General features: G+C 46.0%; 1 protein-coding gene across 3 annotated transcripts in view; it reads right to left on the reverse strand.

The window, feature by feature from the left end:
• CDH16 (cadherin 16) overlaps nt 1–15,638 on the reverse strand; it is a 1,158,846-nt gene that overhangs the window by 216,739 nt on the left and 926,469 nt on the right. For all 3 annotated transcript variants that reach the window (XM_069653297.1, XM_069653307.1, XM_069653286.1), the window contains exon 15: nt 954–1,193. In XM_069653297.1, coding sequence (XP_069509398.1) covers nt 954–1,193 — 240 coding nt within the window. The remainder of the gene's footprint in view (nt 1–953; nt 1,194–15,638) is intronic.

Raw genomic sequence — 15,638 nt, forward strand, 5'->3', positions numbered from 1 at the left:
ATCATTCACTGATCTGGAGTAGGAAAGAGAAGAGTGCTAGGATGCAGTGTAAACTGGAGAGTCAAAGATATGGTTCGCGGATTGGAGTGGATCAAAGAGGTGGAGTTAGTGTAGTTGGTGCACTAGGCAGAGTCCAGAGCAGTGGAAGGAATCAGGAGGGATTCCTTCTAAGAGGCAAGAAGAAAGTCGAAATAGGTGTTGTGCCAGCAGCATAGGCAAAGGTGCATGGAAGTCCTCAGCTATTGAATGGCTCAGGAGATAGAGGTTTGAGGAGGTGGAAAGAGAAAGTTAGCAGCATGCTGTTTAATGGTGCTCGAAGTGTGATTCTTTCATCAAGTTGAAGTTAAGGAAGGCCAGTTCAATGTGCTCAATGAGAGGCAGGGGTAAGACTTAGATAGAGAACCTGACATAGTTCATAGATGTGCCCACGGAGTCGGGTTTGGGATTGCTTTGTGGGATGGTGGGTGAGCAGAGAGGGAAACTGAAGTGAAGGAAGGCATGCTGTTTGGTAGAGTAATCCATGGTGAGGGATGAGAACTTGATGCTGGAAAGTGTGGAGTCTCATTGAAGTCAGTGGGCCTAAGTCATGTTTTAGGGAGTTGAAGTCCCCTAAGAGAATGTCTGGGCCATTTAAGTAAAGATGTGATGCCAAGAGAGAAGGGACATGTGATTGGTAGATGAGGATGGCAGTAAGAAGGTTTTGTGGATGAAAATGAATAGTAATTTATTTAAAGTAAACATGTAAAAGGTTGATGGGGAAGAGTGGCCAATGGGGCGGCTTTGATGTTGAAGAAGCCAATCCTGACACCTTTTTCAGAAAGAAGGGGGAGGTCCTAAGAACATTTTCAATGGACGTCAGTCTGTTGTGTATAAATATTTGCATAAAGGTGCTATATAAATGACTACTATAATACAATACAATACAATACAATACAAAACAATACAATACATACCATTGATGGAGTTGAGTCTCCAGTTTCTTTGAATTGCGTGATCATTTGCCAGGGTAAAGATAAATGGGATGCTGTGTTCCACGGAATCGTGGTCAAATGCACTAATAATGATGGACTGCTTATCCCGCTGCGGAGTGCACAGGTACTTGCCAGAGTAATCTCCAACCAAAAGCGGGGAGTTGTCATTGACGTCTAAAATATGAATAATTACTTCTGCCGTTGCTGATATGGACGGGCTAGCTGAAAAAGAGAAACACAGTAACTGCACAATAAGCAAGGCTAGTTTTGACTTTGTAGCAGACATTTGGAGTTTTACAGAGCACAACATCTGTGGTTACACGAAAGATATCCCTTACTCTGAGCGAAGAGCTTGGTCACAGTAAAAAAGGCCTAAAGTGGCATGAAATGGACTGATGAGGCTGCAGTTGCAAAGTGTGAAGTTTCTAATATGGAACAGCTGGCAGTCCACATGTTAAATCAGATGAGTCATGTACATAGGCATGATTTCCGCCTACTGACCTTTTCGTGTATCTTGTATTAGTGATGGATCATGTAAGGTGATCTGTGACTATCGAAACATGTATTGTTTAAATCACTAGTGGACGTTTCCTTGTTTTATAGGCTGCAGTACTTTTAATGAAGGGCATACACATATGCAAATCACATCCCAAAAGAGATCCTCCAACTCCCCCTCCTTCCCTCTGCCCCTCCTGTGCTAATGTCCCTCTGTAGTTGCGACTAGTGCCCCTGGTCCCATCTGAGTCTTACAGGGGCCAGACCCTCCTTGACAGTCTCCCCCAGCATCCCTAATCAGCACTTGCCTTTGAGCACCCTTCCCGGGCTAGCCTGAATCTGGACCAGCCCGTCCACCGCACTTGTTTTCTCTCCCCACCTTTTGCCATGGCACTTGCCCCTCATGCCTCCCCTCAGCACTGCTCAGCCCTCTGGCCTCCCCACTCCTGCACTTCGCTCCCTCCCACTTCCCCCTCACCAGCCCGGCCCCTCTACTTCCACCCTCACCTGCACTTTGTATCTCTGCACTTGCACTGTAAGAATGTCATAAGGCCTAGTACGACCGTTATTGTTGTTTTTATTTTTTCCTATGCCCCCTAACCCCCTTTTGTCTTGTGGCACCTGGAAACATTTGTGTATAGGCGCAATACAAATGTCCAATGAATAAAATAGATAAACAGTAAGTTGATATCAGAGATCTAAGTGAGCGGAAACGGTAAGGAGCGGAGTTCCACTACTTTTGTTTTTTAATGTTAAAGGTTCCACTACTTTTTACAGCCATTTTCACCATTCCGGAACTGTACATATTGAAGTTAAAACAAACCTCTGCACTTTACCATTCTTTCTGAATACATAGGGGGTCATTACGAGGTTGGAGGTAGCCATGGTGCTATTAGCGCCATGGCTACCCCCTTACCGCATTCCGGATCCGGGTTCCCGGAATAGGGACTTACCGGGTCATTCCGACCTTGGAGGACCCGGTAAGTCCCCATTCCGGTAACCATTCCCCATTCCCATTTGAGCCCCCATAGGGCTCAATGGGAATGGGGATGGAGCTAATAACGGGCCCGCTATAAGCGGGCCCGTTATTAGCTCTGAAGTCCCTTAACGGGTCCCTTCCATAACGCCTGGTTTTACCAGGCGTTATGGAAGGGACCCGCTAAGGGACCTCGTAGTAGGGCGGTAAGGGATTACCGGCACCCGTGCCCTTACCGGTGCTGGTAATCCCTTACCTCCCACCTCGTAATGACCCCCATAGTTTGGATGGATTCTAGCTCCCTTCATTTTAGCCAGGAAAAGATGGAGGAGACCCCGCTAACACTAAGAAGAAATCTATCCTCAAACTCCATCTACTCCTGATCTTTGGAGAATTGTCATGCTGTTATCCCAGGTTAAATGCTAAGACAATATAGTTTCACAATTTTCAGGGGATACTATTTTAAAATCATTTAGCTATGTATAGTATTACATTGTTTATTTGTAAAGCGCTTATACACCAAACAAGTGCTTCAAAGCTCTCCAAGACGGGAGAGGTACATGGGATACAATTATTCATAAGGCCTTGGTAATTTCAGAATGATATACAATAACAATAAGCATACTAGGCCTGATGACATGTACGCTCATTCAACTGCGTAACAGGTAGTAGGGGGAGCAGAGAGAGAGGGGGAGGAGAGGAGAGGGTACAGGCATGACAAACTGACAATAATGCAAGTGTGTGACAAGCAGTGAGGTTAGGAGGGGATATGAGCAAGTTATTGTGCATTTACAATGTGCCGCTACAACAATTGATTCAGGTGCTAGGGAGGGGATGGGGGGCAAGGGGAGGCCAAGGAACCGACAGACAACGAACTTACTGGGTAAGGTGTATTCAGATTGTGTAAGTGCCAGACAGGAAGTGCGAGGGAAGGGCGAAGGGAAGTGCGCCTGGTCCAGGAGGGCCATGTTAAGTGCAGAGTTTTGTCTCTAGAGAACAGCGAAGTGCTGCAAGTAGTGCAGGGGCCGGAAGGCAGTGCAGGGACTGGTGTGGGTGCCTGGGACCTGTAAGGTTCTGAGGTGAGCCAGGCGACCAATCAGCTAGCTGAGTAGCCGGAGGTGGTAACAGGTCAAAGCAGATGTTAGCAGGGCAGAGGTAGAGAGAAGGCAGAGGAGAAGAGGAAGGTCTTGAGGAGTTTCTGGAATTTCAGGAGATCCGGTGCGAGACTGAGATGGGCGGGAAGGCTGTTCCAGAGGGTGGCCCTTGCAGAGGATAAGGATCTAGCCCCAAGTCTCTGTTTGGAAAACCGGCTCACTCCAGTCTCAGAGAGTCTCTCTAAGAGAGTTGGAGGAGGATGAGCAGAGTGCTCTAAAACGAGTGTATTTGGGAAGAGTGTGTTGTAAGGAGTGCAGGCCCCAACCCCAGAAAGCTATGTGGATTATGCAGAGGGTCTTGAGCTTGATCCTTGCTGCCACGTGGAGCCAGTGGAGGGATTTCAGTGCTGGAGAGATGCAGTCCCTGGACGTGAGGCCACGGATAAGTCTTGTGGCTCTGTTCTGGATGAGTTGTAAAGGTCTGAGTGTTGAAGTAGGGAGATTGAGAAAGAGACCGCTGCAGTAGTTGAGTCTAGAGAGAACCAGAACTCTAGAGACAGTGGGCCTCATTACAACCTTGGCGGAGGACCATGGCGCTATTGGCACCATGGTCCATGGCGCTAAGTTGCCAACTCCGCCATGGTGGATGGCGGACTTACCGCCCCATTCCGACCTTAGCGGGGCGGTAAGTCCCCAATCCCCATTTACCCTTCCCCATTCCCATTTTTGCCCCATAGGGCATAATGGGAGTGGGGAAGGCGTTAATTACGCCACCGTAAATTACAGTGGCGTAATTAACATCAAGGTCCCTTAGCGCCATGGATTTTAACACCTGCTAAAAGCAGGTGTTAAATCCGCCATGGCGCTAAGGGATCTCGTACTCAGGCGGTAAGGGTCGGCGCTGTTTACGCTGCCGTAAACCCCTTACCGCCTGGGTCGTAATGAGGCCCAGTGAGTCTCTGGGGGAAAGTGAGAAAGGGTAGGATACCTCGCAAGAGGTGCAGCTGGTAGTGGGATTTTTTGGAAATATCTGAGATGTATGAGGAGAAGGACAGAGTGGAATCGAAGATGACCTCCAGATATTTTGCCTCAATGTAGGGTGTGGGTGCAGGGGGGCCAATGGAGGCCAGCCAGAGTGAGGGTGGGAAACGGGAGCAGGGGTCCCAATGACGTCAATCTCTGTCTTATGTATGATTTGTCAATTCATGCTTGTGGACAAGTCTACGGTTGTAGTAGGAGCCTTAGTGACTCGTACCTTGGACTATTGCAATGCACTTTTAGGGGGTACCTCAATTAAACTTGTTAGACTCCAGATGGCTATAAACTGATGATTTCTGGTTGTAAGAAACGTGAACATGATTTAGCTGTTCAGAGGAACTGGCTGTGGCTTGCAGTAGAGTAGAGAATTTAGGTCAGCATTGTTTTCATCCTTTGTAAGTGCATCCATATGGCTGCTTCAGTCTCCTTTAAGGATGGCATCACACAGTATGTCCCAGGATGGAACCTTTGGCATATGGAGGATCACAGACTATTCATATCTAAAACACTCTATCAGGTCAGAGGAGATAAGACTTTCAATCTATGGGTGCATGATTTTGATAAATTACCAAATTCTGTTCCTGACAACGCAATCTTTTTCTAGTCCCAACCCACTGTTGAAGCGGTATCTGTTCAGATAGATGTTGCAAATAGGTTCTTGTGGATTTACGATTAGTGACTCTAAGTAATATATAAATATTGCAACTGACTGACCAACTGAGAAAAAAGAAAAACAATACAGGGTCATCGCCTTCTTTTGCCCGCCCCAGCCGCAATGCCTTGTCGGGTGTTGCACTATGCTCCACCTACACAGTCCCTTGGCGAGGTCACAGTTCCACTACATATTTTGGTACACTTCTACCACTGGTTGCTATCCCCTCTGCATGAGAATAGAAGCAACCCAAGACATGCTTCAGCCTCACTGGTCATCATCGGTGAGGTGTAGCTTGCAACTCTAGAACAGCAAGGTCAAAACTCGCATCTGGGATTGATTTTCTGTGCCATTGGGGAAACTTTGCAACACTGAAGAGTAATGGATGGATAATATTTGAATTAATCATACTGACTGGCAATGGCTTTGGTCAGCCTTCCATTCCATCCTTTTTCAACCTGCACCGATACAGAAGGAGAAAGGAACATAACATGCTTCCTCCCACCTCAAAGCCCCGGGGTGCACAAGGTCAATGCTCATATGCTGTATCAGGCGCAAACTTGTGTTCTGCCTTATGATTCAAAATAATGCTGCCCCGGAAGAAAAACACAGTGCTCACGAGTGGGTTATTATGCTGTCTGCCAGCGTCCACCTCCACTCATGATCAGAGAACAACATTAGTGAGGGTGAAAAGCAGAATGTGTATTGAAAGGAGCCAGCCTACACACATTACCGTCTTGTGGGAGTGTATCAGAAAGGTCCATGAAACCTTCTTGTTTCCCTTACATATGAGCACTATTGGGAGGAACACTGATGTACCTCACCAGCCAGGCGATGCCCAGGGCTTCATTGAGCATGCAAACGCACTGATAGTAGCGAGCATTCACACTAGCCATTGCCTTCCCTCATGTGCATGGCGCACACCACCATGTAAGCATATATGTTCATACATCGCCTGTTTTTGGTCAATTCGTTTTGTCCCGGTTTTTTTCCTGAAAAAACTCATCATAATTTTGTTTTACTTTTGGCGGGTTCCCCCAAACCACCTTACCCTATTATGTGCTACCTATTCCCCCGCGCCTCTACCCTTTATGTCCCCCTAAGCCCTCCATATGTTTCGATGAGTTTTGTAGCAAAAAACGGTCAGAAAAAAACTCCTAAAAAAAAACTAAAAAAACAGGTGATGTAACAACGTTGTACCGTATGCATGTACGTATTGTAGCAAAGTTCCATATTGGAGGCTAGGTGATGAGACGGTGGTTATACTGGGGGCTGGGTCCTACCACACATTCATGCTGCACGCCTTGGAAGCGTTACACAAAGTATCCCCTGGCTCGCCAGTCCGTATCCCCTGGCTCGCCAGTCCATAACCAGCCTTAGGATGAAACCTGACGTTTGGACCCCTAAAACCTTACACTGTGCCAAGCCAAGAACCCCTTTTTTAACTGTCAGTGCCCTGGTTCCCAAAGTGAGCAGAACTCTAATTGACAGGGGAACGGAGCAGGGAAAGTCGCTATAGACCACCAGAACCCCGGGAGGGATTTGGCATCAAGTTCACAACTTGTACAAATCCTGCAGCTGCAGGAACCTCCATTCATGTGAAAATGCAGAGCACTAATAAGGAGGTTGTTGTCATCCCTACAGAATGACCTGCTGTATAAATGCCAGGTCAGCCGGAAAGATTATCCCGGGATGTGAAAGGGAGAAAGTGCGTGTAACTTCAACGATAGTGCAGGGGCAACTTGCTGGTCTTGGAAACAAGACCACAGAGACAGAAGTTCGAATCCCGGATCCGTGCTTAGAAACTGAACTCGGGTATTAAGCACGTTTAAAAAAAAAACAATTGAATAAAACTTGTGCTTGCCTATGAAGCTGTCCTTGAGACTGATCTGTGGAAGCAGGAAGACAGCCCCAAGCAGCAGCAGGCAAAAGAAGCATCAACTGGTGCAGAACCCCGTCAAACAATGAGCCACAAAAGATAGACCAGCAAATTGTAACCCTGTGTATTGGCACTTAAGACAGTGGCCACAGCACATGTGCAACATAGGTCATCAAATCACAAAGCTTGCTTACAATAAACGCGCAAGTATTAAGCATTTGTCTTGTTGCCGGCTGGACCACTGAATTATTAAAGGGAGCAGGAGTTTTAAGAACCCTTGGAAGTCAGCAGTTCAGGGAATAGAGATCAGAAGACTGCATGGTGGTGTGGGGGTGAGGAAGATTGAGGCAGAACGGAGGTGATTAAGGCTAAGAGGTGTAAAGTGGAGGGAAATGTGGGTGACAGGAGGTGGTGAGAACAGGAACAGGATGCTGGAGGTGAAGATGAGTCGGAGGGAAATGGAGGCAAGATATGTGAGACAAGACATAGCATCGCATAGTTGGGGAGTGTTGACGAGGAGAGGTAATTACTGACGGGCCCATTGGTCAGCACTCACCTTCGAAAACTTGTAATACAAGATAGCTGCTCCGTGTGAGGACAGGGTGCAGGACTTACATACTCCAGCACAAATCAATACTAGGGACTCAGTAAGTTGCCAAAGGGAAGTCCGTTCAATGATACATACATCAGCTTATGGAAATCAGCAGCATCGCAAACACCTGTCTCGCCCCGACTTCCTCGAACTTCAGTACAACAGCCTCTTTTATGGGCAAACTTCATCATCAATGACGTACACTTCTATAAAAAAACCATCATGCAATATAATTGGTTGGGAAAGGTAACTTAAGTATAGGTGTTATATTTGTATATGAAAATAAGGCATACGGATTGGATAACTCTTATCGGGTGGGCGTCTATGCTCATCCCTCTACACCACACGTGATTGATGTCACTACAAGTGCAACGTCTCATTGGTTACAATGTCTATAGGATCGTAGATTACATGGTCCCTTGTGATTGGGTGAGTTACACCCCTAAACATAAATCTCCACTTTTAATTAGCAGCATGCAGAATAGACACCCTGGTGCCTGGTGTCCCAAGATTCACCCTGCCTCCCGTTCCATCACTCAATGGTTTAGGGCCATGTGTCAATTAGTTGGCTGGGTATGGCCTCGGATCTGTAGTCTCTTATCAGGAAAAGTTATGGCATCCTCTGGTTCTGAATGACATCAGGCAGTGTTACATCTTCGCGCCTGTCTGGTCACGTGTTGGTCCACTATGAATCCGCTTCAGTTCTCAGTCTTTTCGTGCATTTGATTCTGTGTTCGCTTGGCCACCTGCATGGGCCTCTCTTATCTTGACCTTCACGGGCGGGCTGGCGTGCTCCAAAGTTGGAGCCTTGTGAGCTCATGCTCACCTCCTCTTCTCTGGTTGACCTCGATTTCCCCGGCATGAGCCATCCTTTCTTAAGTTTCGATCCCGCTCTTTTCCTCAGCTTGGACCTAGATGTGAAACTCAGCCAGTTGGGCCTGGGCCGCCGGGGCTTTCTTCTGCTCAAACAAAATGGAGTCGCACGTGTACATTGTGCTGTATTGAGGTAGACATATATAGTTGGCGCATGCCGCTCTATTTTTCTATTTAAGCATTGCAGGCGGTATCGATTACTTAGCATCTTGCGTTTCAAGCCTATTTACACACGTTCAATAAGGCGGTTGCTTCCGTCTTGTCTCATGGCACCATTCTCATACGTTTTCACAGTACCTCTCCCCTTCGTCCATTACAATTCTCCTCGCAATTGTCGATACTGTCATGCATAGCTTTCAGTAGCCACTTCTGGTTGTTCTCGGGGCTGCCTTGGCCCTTAGTCTATTTCCATTGGCCTTCCATTAAGGCCTTCGGGGTCTCCTCGTGCACAGTCTGTAAATACTCGTCGTTTCATACCAATGGCAGGTACGGTTGTCTGATTGGGTACCGTGCTGCCCAGGGTTGCCTGGTTATGGGCATTTCAACAGGTATTGATCTTCTAATGTACACAGGGCAGCGGCCCATTGCCGCCCTTTGTTGGTTCAGCTGTTCCTCGTACGTCACATACCACAGCGATTACCTTACTGGCAACTCTCACTGGGGGGCAGGGGTGCAGGTCATATCTGGGACCTCCTCTACAGGAGCATACCAATATGAAAAGGTGGCAATGACAAATAAGAGGAGTGGAGAGAAAGTGACAGAGGGAGGAAGAAGCTACCAGAAAGAGGAGGCAAGAGCAACGGAGGAGATAGAGATGTGGAGCTGATAGGGGGCAAACATAAGGAGGAGGTTGAGACCACATTTATGGAGGAAGAGGAGAACATCAAGCAGGTGGTGGTTAAAATCTTAAAGAAGAGGGCAGGGGGAAAACCTGAGGTCATGACAGGGAGAGTTGGAGAGAGCCAGAGAAGAGTGAAGCGAGATGGGGAGTTGGAGAAGAGAAGAGCATGGCAGGGTGTTACAGAGGAGAGAGACATAGGAGGAGGGGAAGGAGGAGACTTGGGATAGGAAAGAAGTGTTCGCTCTGCACAAAGAGGTGTCCAGGTCAAACGAGAGAAATCTGGCAGAGTGCTTGAGGACCAATTACTGGGGGAAGACTGTGGCAGGGTCTCTGAGCAGCACCAATGGGGTTTAGCCTGATGACACCAGGTTCCACTCTGTGCTTGGCCAACATCCCAGTGGGGTGCCTGGCCCACGTTTAGAAGGGCCGGAATACTATTGCTGGTGGCACCAATTGCACATGTAGGGTCAGGCAAAACCAGGCTCGGTCTGGCCTATAGGGAAATAAGCCCATGGCGGAACCAAAAACACAAAATGCTGGTGTAGGCTAGGTTTCTGGGTCAATGTGGGCCACTTTCTGGCCAATGTGGGCCAAATTGAAGCGTTACTGCACTATGGGGCTAATAGTTTTGACCAGTGTTTCTGAATAAATATTCTTTACTCTTGCACTACATTTGATCAACAAAAAAATAACGGGTAATTTTCAAACACTGTCACAAAAATGAATGAATAGCCATTTTCAACTGTGGGCTACTTTTTCATTGGTGCCCGAGACAATTGTATGGCCTGGTCTTACCCTGCGCAAAACTATAGAGTCATGGTGGCCATAACATGCTTCAACACTAGCATAGTGTGGACCTGATGGTGACGGTTCAGACTTGGGCAACAATGTGAGAATAAGGTTCTCCATGAAAACATGGCACACAGAAGGAGGTGGATGTGGTATACAAAACAAGGGAGCTGCAGAGGGGTAGCTCTCCTTAAGGTCACACAACCTAGAGGAATGTGAACCCCCAAGAACACACGGGGGTAAGGAACCCATAGTTACCAATATATTGGTGGACATGCAGAGCCTCAGATATACAGGTAGCATGGTACAAGTAGGTGCCACGTGGCAGTGCATCTCACTTTGAGACATAATATGGGACAACACTAGGAGAGAAGTGTCCTGCTGACACAAAGGTATCCCGTTGTTTCCACAAAGTAAATTACTTCGATGTCATTTACTTAGTGGAAATTACTTCGTCAACACTTTGAAATGTATATGTATTTGCTGGGTATAAGGGAACTGGGTAGGGGTTTGGGGTGTGGTGGTAGGGAAGGGGAGGAGGGCATAGGGGCCCCCCCAAAAACACATTTTTAAGTGTTTTGGCAAAGTAATTTCAACGAAGTAAATTACATCAAATTAATTGACTTCATTGCATTGACATGGAACCGAAGCAAGACCACGCGCCGAGGTGCACGTGACCTTCACAGATACTATACTAAGGAATGCTGTTGAAGGCTCTTTGGCGTGTGTAGCACAGGATGCGTCCAGTTGCAAATACACTGCAGTTTTGGTAAAGGATTCTGGGGATTCCCTGTAAAAGCATGATCAACGCAGGTTAAATGTGACTCAAAATTACTGTGTACGTAGTATCCATGTATTTATTTCAGTCATGCCTATACATATAAAATGCGGTGAACAACAGCAAATGCGAAGGCTTGTTATTGATAGTGGAGGAAAGCCAAGGTTCCATAGACAATGGGCCTCATTAGAAGGTTGGAGGTAACCATGCCGCTTTTAGCGGCATGGTTGCCTCCATACCGCAATCCGGGCCTGGGTTCCTCGAATGAGGAATTACCGGGCCAATTCAACCTTGGCGGACCCGGTAATTCCCCGTACAAGGAACCCAGACCCGGTCCATCCCCATTCCGATTCGAGCCCCCATAGGGCTCAATGGGAATGGGGATGGAGCTAACAACGGGCCTGTTAATGATGGGCCCGTTGTTAGCTCCCTGGTCCCCTCGCGGGACCCGGTAAGGATGCCTGGTTTTTCCAGGCGCCCATTGCGGGTCCCGCGAGGAGACCTCGTATTAGGGCGGAACGGGTTTACCGGCACTTTTACCGGTGCCGGTAAACCCATTCCGCCAACCCTATAGTGAGGGCCAATGTCTTCAATTGGCCAGGGTATAATGTATATCCAGAACAATATCCCCTCCTTCATAACCTCTACAATCTTTAGGGGAACTGAGGTGCTTGACGTCTTCTCGTTCCATTCCTAGGACAGTCCTGTTCTCAAATCAATTAACCCAAAGCAGATGGTGCTGTTTTATGTGTCTGGTTGTGGTCATGTGCCTTGTCCCTCTTTGTGAGGATGTGCCAAGTTGCCACAGGATGATTCATTTTCAGCTGCTGTCCAGTGGCACTTTTAATCCTAAGTCTTTCATTAAGAGCAGGATAACCCCCAGGCAGGGACGTAATTTCACCAAAATTCCAGGGTAGCGGAAGTGACATCACACGAACCTTGACCCCCTGATGACATCACATGAAGTGATGCCATTTGACCCCACCCCGATGTGATATCACGGGAAGCGATGGAACACAACCTTTCACCCGTTGACAAAACAGGAAGTGGCATCACATAGCATTGTACACTACAAAAAATGTGGTTACGATATCACTATAATGTGATGTACATTTCATACAAGAATGGATCGCCATATGTATCATTAAGATCAGTGTGCATAGGCCCATATTACCAAATTGCTGTGAATGCAAGCAGGCGTCCATGACCAAATGATAATGATGTGTTATTATATAGCACTTACGCTTAACCACTTTATATAGAAATAATATACATCCAATATCACCCAACCTGTGTTGGTACTCATTTATCGACCTCCGAAGAATGAAAGGCTGAGTTGCGGTGTTTAAGAACAGACTAAATCAGTGACTCACCCCCTGAAGTGTGCCTGAAATAAACCTTTAATGAGTCTAGCAATTACTGTATAGAATTCCAGAAAGACACATTATTTGCTATTCCCATTGTTTGTTATTTAGGGTCAGTGCTGAAATAGTTAGAGTTGTGGCACTCCTGTTCTTATTTTACGGGGCCTGAACAAGAAAGCCAGCCACTCCAGAAGTAAAGAGCGACATGGTGCCGGCCAATTTTTTTTAGAGGTCGCAAGGCAGACCACAGAGGTCGCAAGGGTGACATCAGAGGTCGCAGTTGTGACCTCTGGCGAACCCTAAATGACATCCCTGCCCCCAGGTGTCATGAAAGTGTATCTCGAGGAATATCACTCTGTTCCCCTTAATAAGAACGACTGTGCTAGAGAAGAAGCCTTATACTGCTCTGGGCCAGATCTAAATGTGGCAGTGAATAACTCTAAAGATGACAGAAAATAGATCTCAGATGTGCTCCACATTAATCCTGTAAGCGGATTCAATTCAACACTACAGCTAAGTCAATGCCTAGTCTGGGATGCTGAGGGAAACCCTTACTGATATATTTTTTTGTCCAGTTCGTTTACTCTGGATGACTACCCTTATATAACACCCCGCTCTTAGAATCCCCCTGACCCCACTGAGCCAAGAAGTAGGTTTGTTTTGCAAATTAAAAGGTTTATTTGAAAATTAAACAATATATATATATATATCACCCTTTTATAATAAATTAATGTTTGATAGCACACTTGTGAAGATGATAGTGATCAACAATGGATAATGTTACAGTGTACACTCTTTTGATGGCTTAGAAGTGATATAGAGAGGATAAAGTAGCTGAGAATGCTTTTATGGCTTCAACGACAATGCAATGATGAATGAAAATGCAGTACAGAAAATAAACTTGATATGACTTCAACAAAAGACAATATAATCAGTTTTCTTTGACAATTCACCCTCCCCCCTTTATGCAAGGTAAAGAGATGGGAGGAAAGCACACAGTTCCCAGGAATGCAATCAAATATAATTCAGTTCCCCCCTAGCAAGCTTCGAGGAAATCAGGTAGGAGTTTTAAACACAGGCAAGATACTTTGATGTGGTTGCAATTAAGTGAAAAATATGCTAAAAAGGCTTTTAATTCCCTATAGGAGGTTCAGGGTGAGTGAGAGATACTTAAATTAATTCAGGATCACTTTAGCAATGCTCTATGAATGATTGTCAGGTTGCACACGAATTTCAGCAAGGAAAGCAAGGACAAATATTTTTACACGTGGCTGAAATTAAGCAAAATGTCAAATTGCGGCAAATTTAGTCGCGTGCGTCGAGCGCAATTACACAGGCACTATAAGGAGTAGTTTCTAGGCTTGTTTGAAAGCTTAGAATCCTAGCTTTAAGATGACAGTTAAAACTCGCTCCTAGCACAAACGGTTCCGGAGATACGGCCGATTTAGTAAAGGTAGTTTTTCGGATTTGAAATTTTAAAGCTCAGAATGACAGATGACAGTTTTCAGTTTTAAAAATGACAGAATGACACGATTATAGGAGGCAGTTCTAATAGGCTAAAATAGTTTGGATTAGATTATTTTAAACTAAGAGATTGGTTTTGGCACAGTGCTAGCTGGGTACTCACACTAGATTTTGGACAGGAATGCGACTTCGTCACCGATCGGGTCAGGATTGGCTGCGGTTCTCTGGTACTGGTTCCGCGCACAGCGACCTGGGTCAGCTCTCAGCACTGCACAGCGATCTGGTCTGGGTCTGATCTCTCTGGATAATTCTGCCTTCTCGGTCTCTGGTTCTGGCAAAACTTCTTGGCAAAAATTCAAACAGCTCGCCCAGCTGTTGAATAGTTTGGTTGGTTTTGAGGCCTGCTGAAGAGGATTCAGCTTGTGGATTCAGGCGTCTCTGCTACAAATTCTGGAGTTAATTTCTGGTCTCTGTCTAGCTGGAGTCAGTCTAGGTCTCTGGAGATTGATGGATTTGAAGTCTGGAGTCTCCCGGCAAAGCGTCCCGCAAGAAAGTGGAAAGTGAATGTCTACCTGGGTTCCAGTGGCTCTTTTTATGTGTTTTGAAAATGGGTGTGTGCCTGGGCGTAGCTAAGCCTGCCCCTCTCACTTATCATTGGCCAAGCTTTCCTCTCTCCCTTGATTGGGGGAAAGAAATGGAGTGTCAGAGTGATGCTGTAGGTTTTATGGTCAGAGGAACCTCCCCTTGTCAAATTGCACACAAATCTATTTCTGATCCAAATACATATTTATCGATGTACCATTTTTCTAATATTATAGGTCCAGTTAACATATTTTCTGTAGCACCAAACCATCCGATCCCTGTCTTTGTACGATGTGGTGTCCACTTATGACAGAATTCTCCCCTTTTCATCCAGATAACGACCTCTAAACCTTTCCAGATTTTACACAGATGTGCACCAGGGATATGGGTTTCAGATGATAAAGTGTCAGATTTTTAACATGCATACATTTTGGAGTAACAACCCTTTTTTCCGCTACTATCCCCAAGAACATACCACAGGGTCCTAACACCTCTTAAAATGTGCACAGAAAAATCACAAAAATGATGATGTTATTTATATAATTTTGACAAGTCCGCACTGTGAATTATCCATCTTTTTTAAATCATGCTCTGGCCCCAAAGGGGTGTGGTTTTCCAAAGCACATGGTGGAATTTCTGGTTTATCCACTTCCCCCAAGCTCAGCTTGCTTCTCACAGGCAGTGCCCTTCCCAGTTTCTCCCAAGAGGGCGCACTTTACGGCCCCCGCAATATAACATTTTCCTGAGCCAGTGACAGTGCTTTGTTTAGTTTCCTGTAGTCCCCAGGTACCACTCCCCTAATTCAATCAGAGAGGTGTCACCTCCTTTTGGTGGGGGCAGCAGGATGCAGCCAGGCCTGGGAAGAGTTGTTGAGCCAGTTCAACTCCTGTCGGGGGTAGTTGTCAGGCAGAATTCAGCTAAATGTCACTTTAGTTCCCAGTTTTCTACATTCAAATCCAACTTACAATTTTTGCACATGCAGCTAGAATGCTGATTCTAAGTTCAAAACTATGACATTTAAACAATTGCAACCTATGTGACACTCACAAGTAGGTCACTCATTTATTCTAAACATTTCGATTTTAGTGGCTTTCTGTCCATTTAACTTAAGCTGCTGACATCCCCAGCTATTTTTTATATATACATTAAATAATTACTTCCTTCAAGTCATTTCAGAATATAGTTTTACATTGTATCCACCTCTTAGCAAGTCTTTCCTTGGCCTGGTTTGGGTTCGTTTGTTCAGTTTT

The sequence above is a fragment of the Ambystoma mexicanum genome, chromosome 1p (assembly GCF_040938575.1).
Source record: "Ambystoma mexicanum isolate Mex_15411 chromosome 1p, UKY_AmexF1_1, whole genome shotgun sequence".
Taxonomy (NCBI): Eukaryota; Metazoa; Chordata; class Amphibia; order Caudata; family Ambystomatidae; genus Ambystoma; species Ambystoma mexicanum.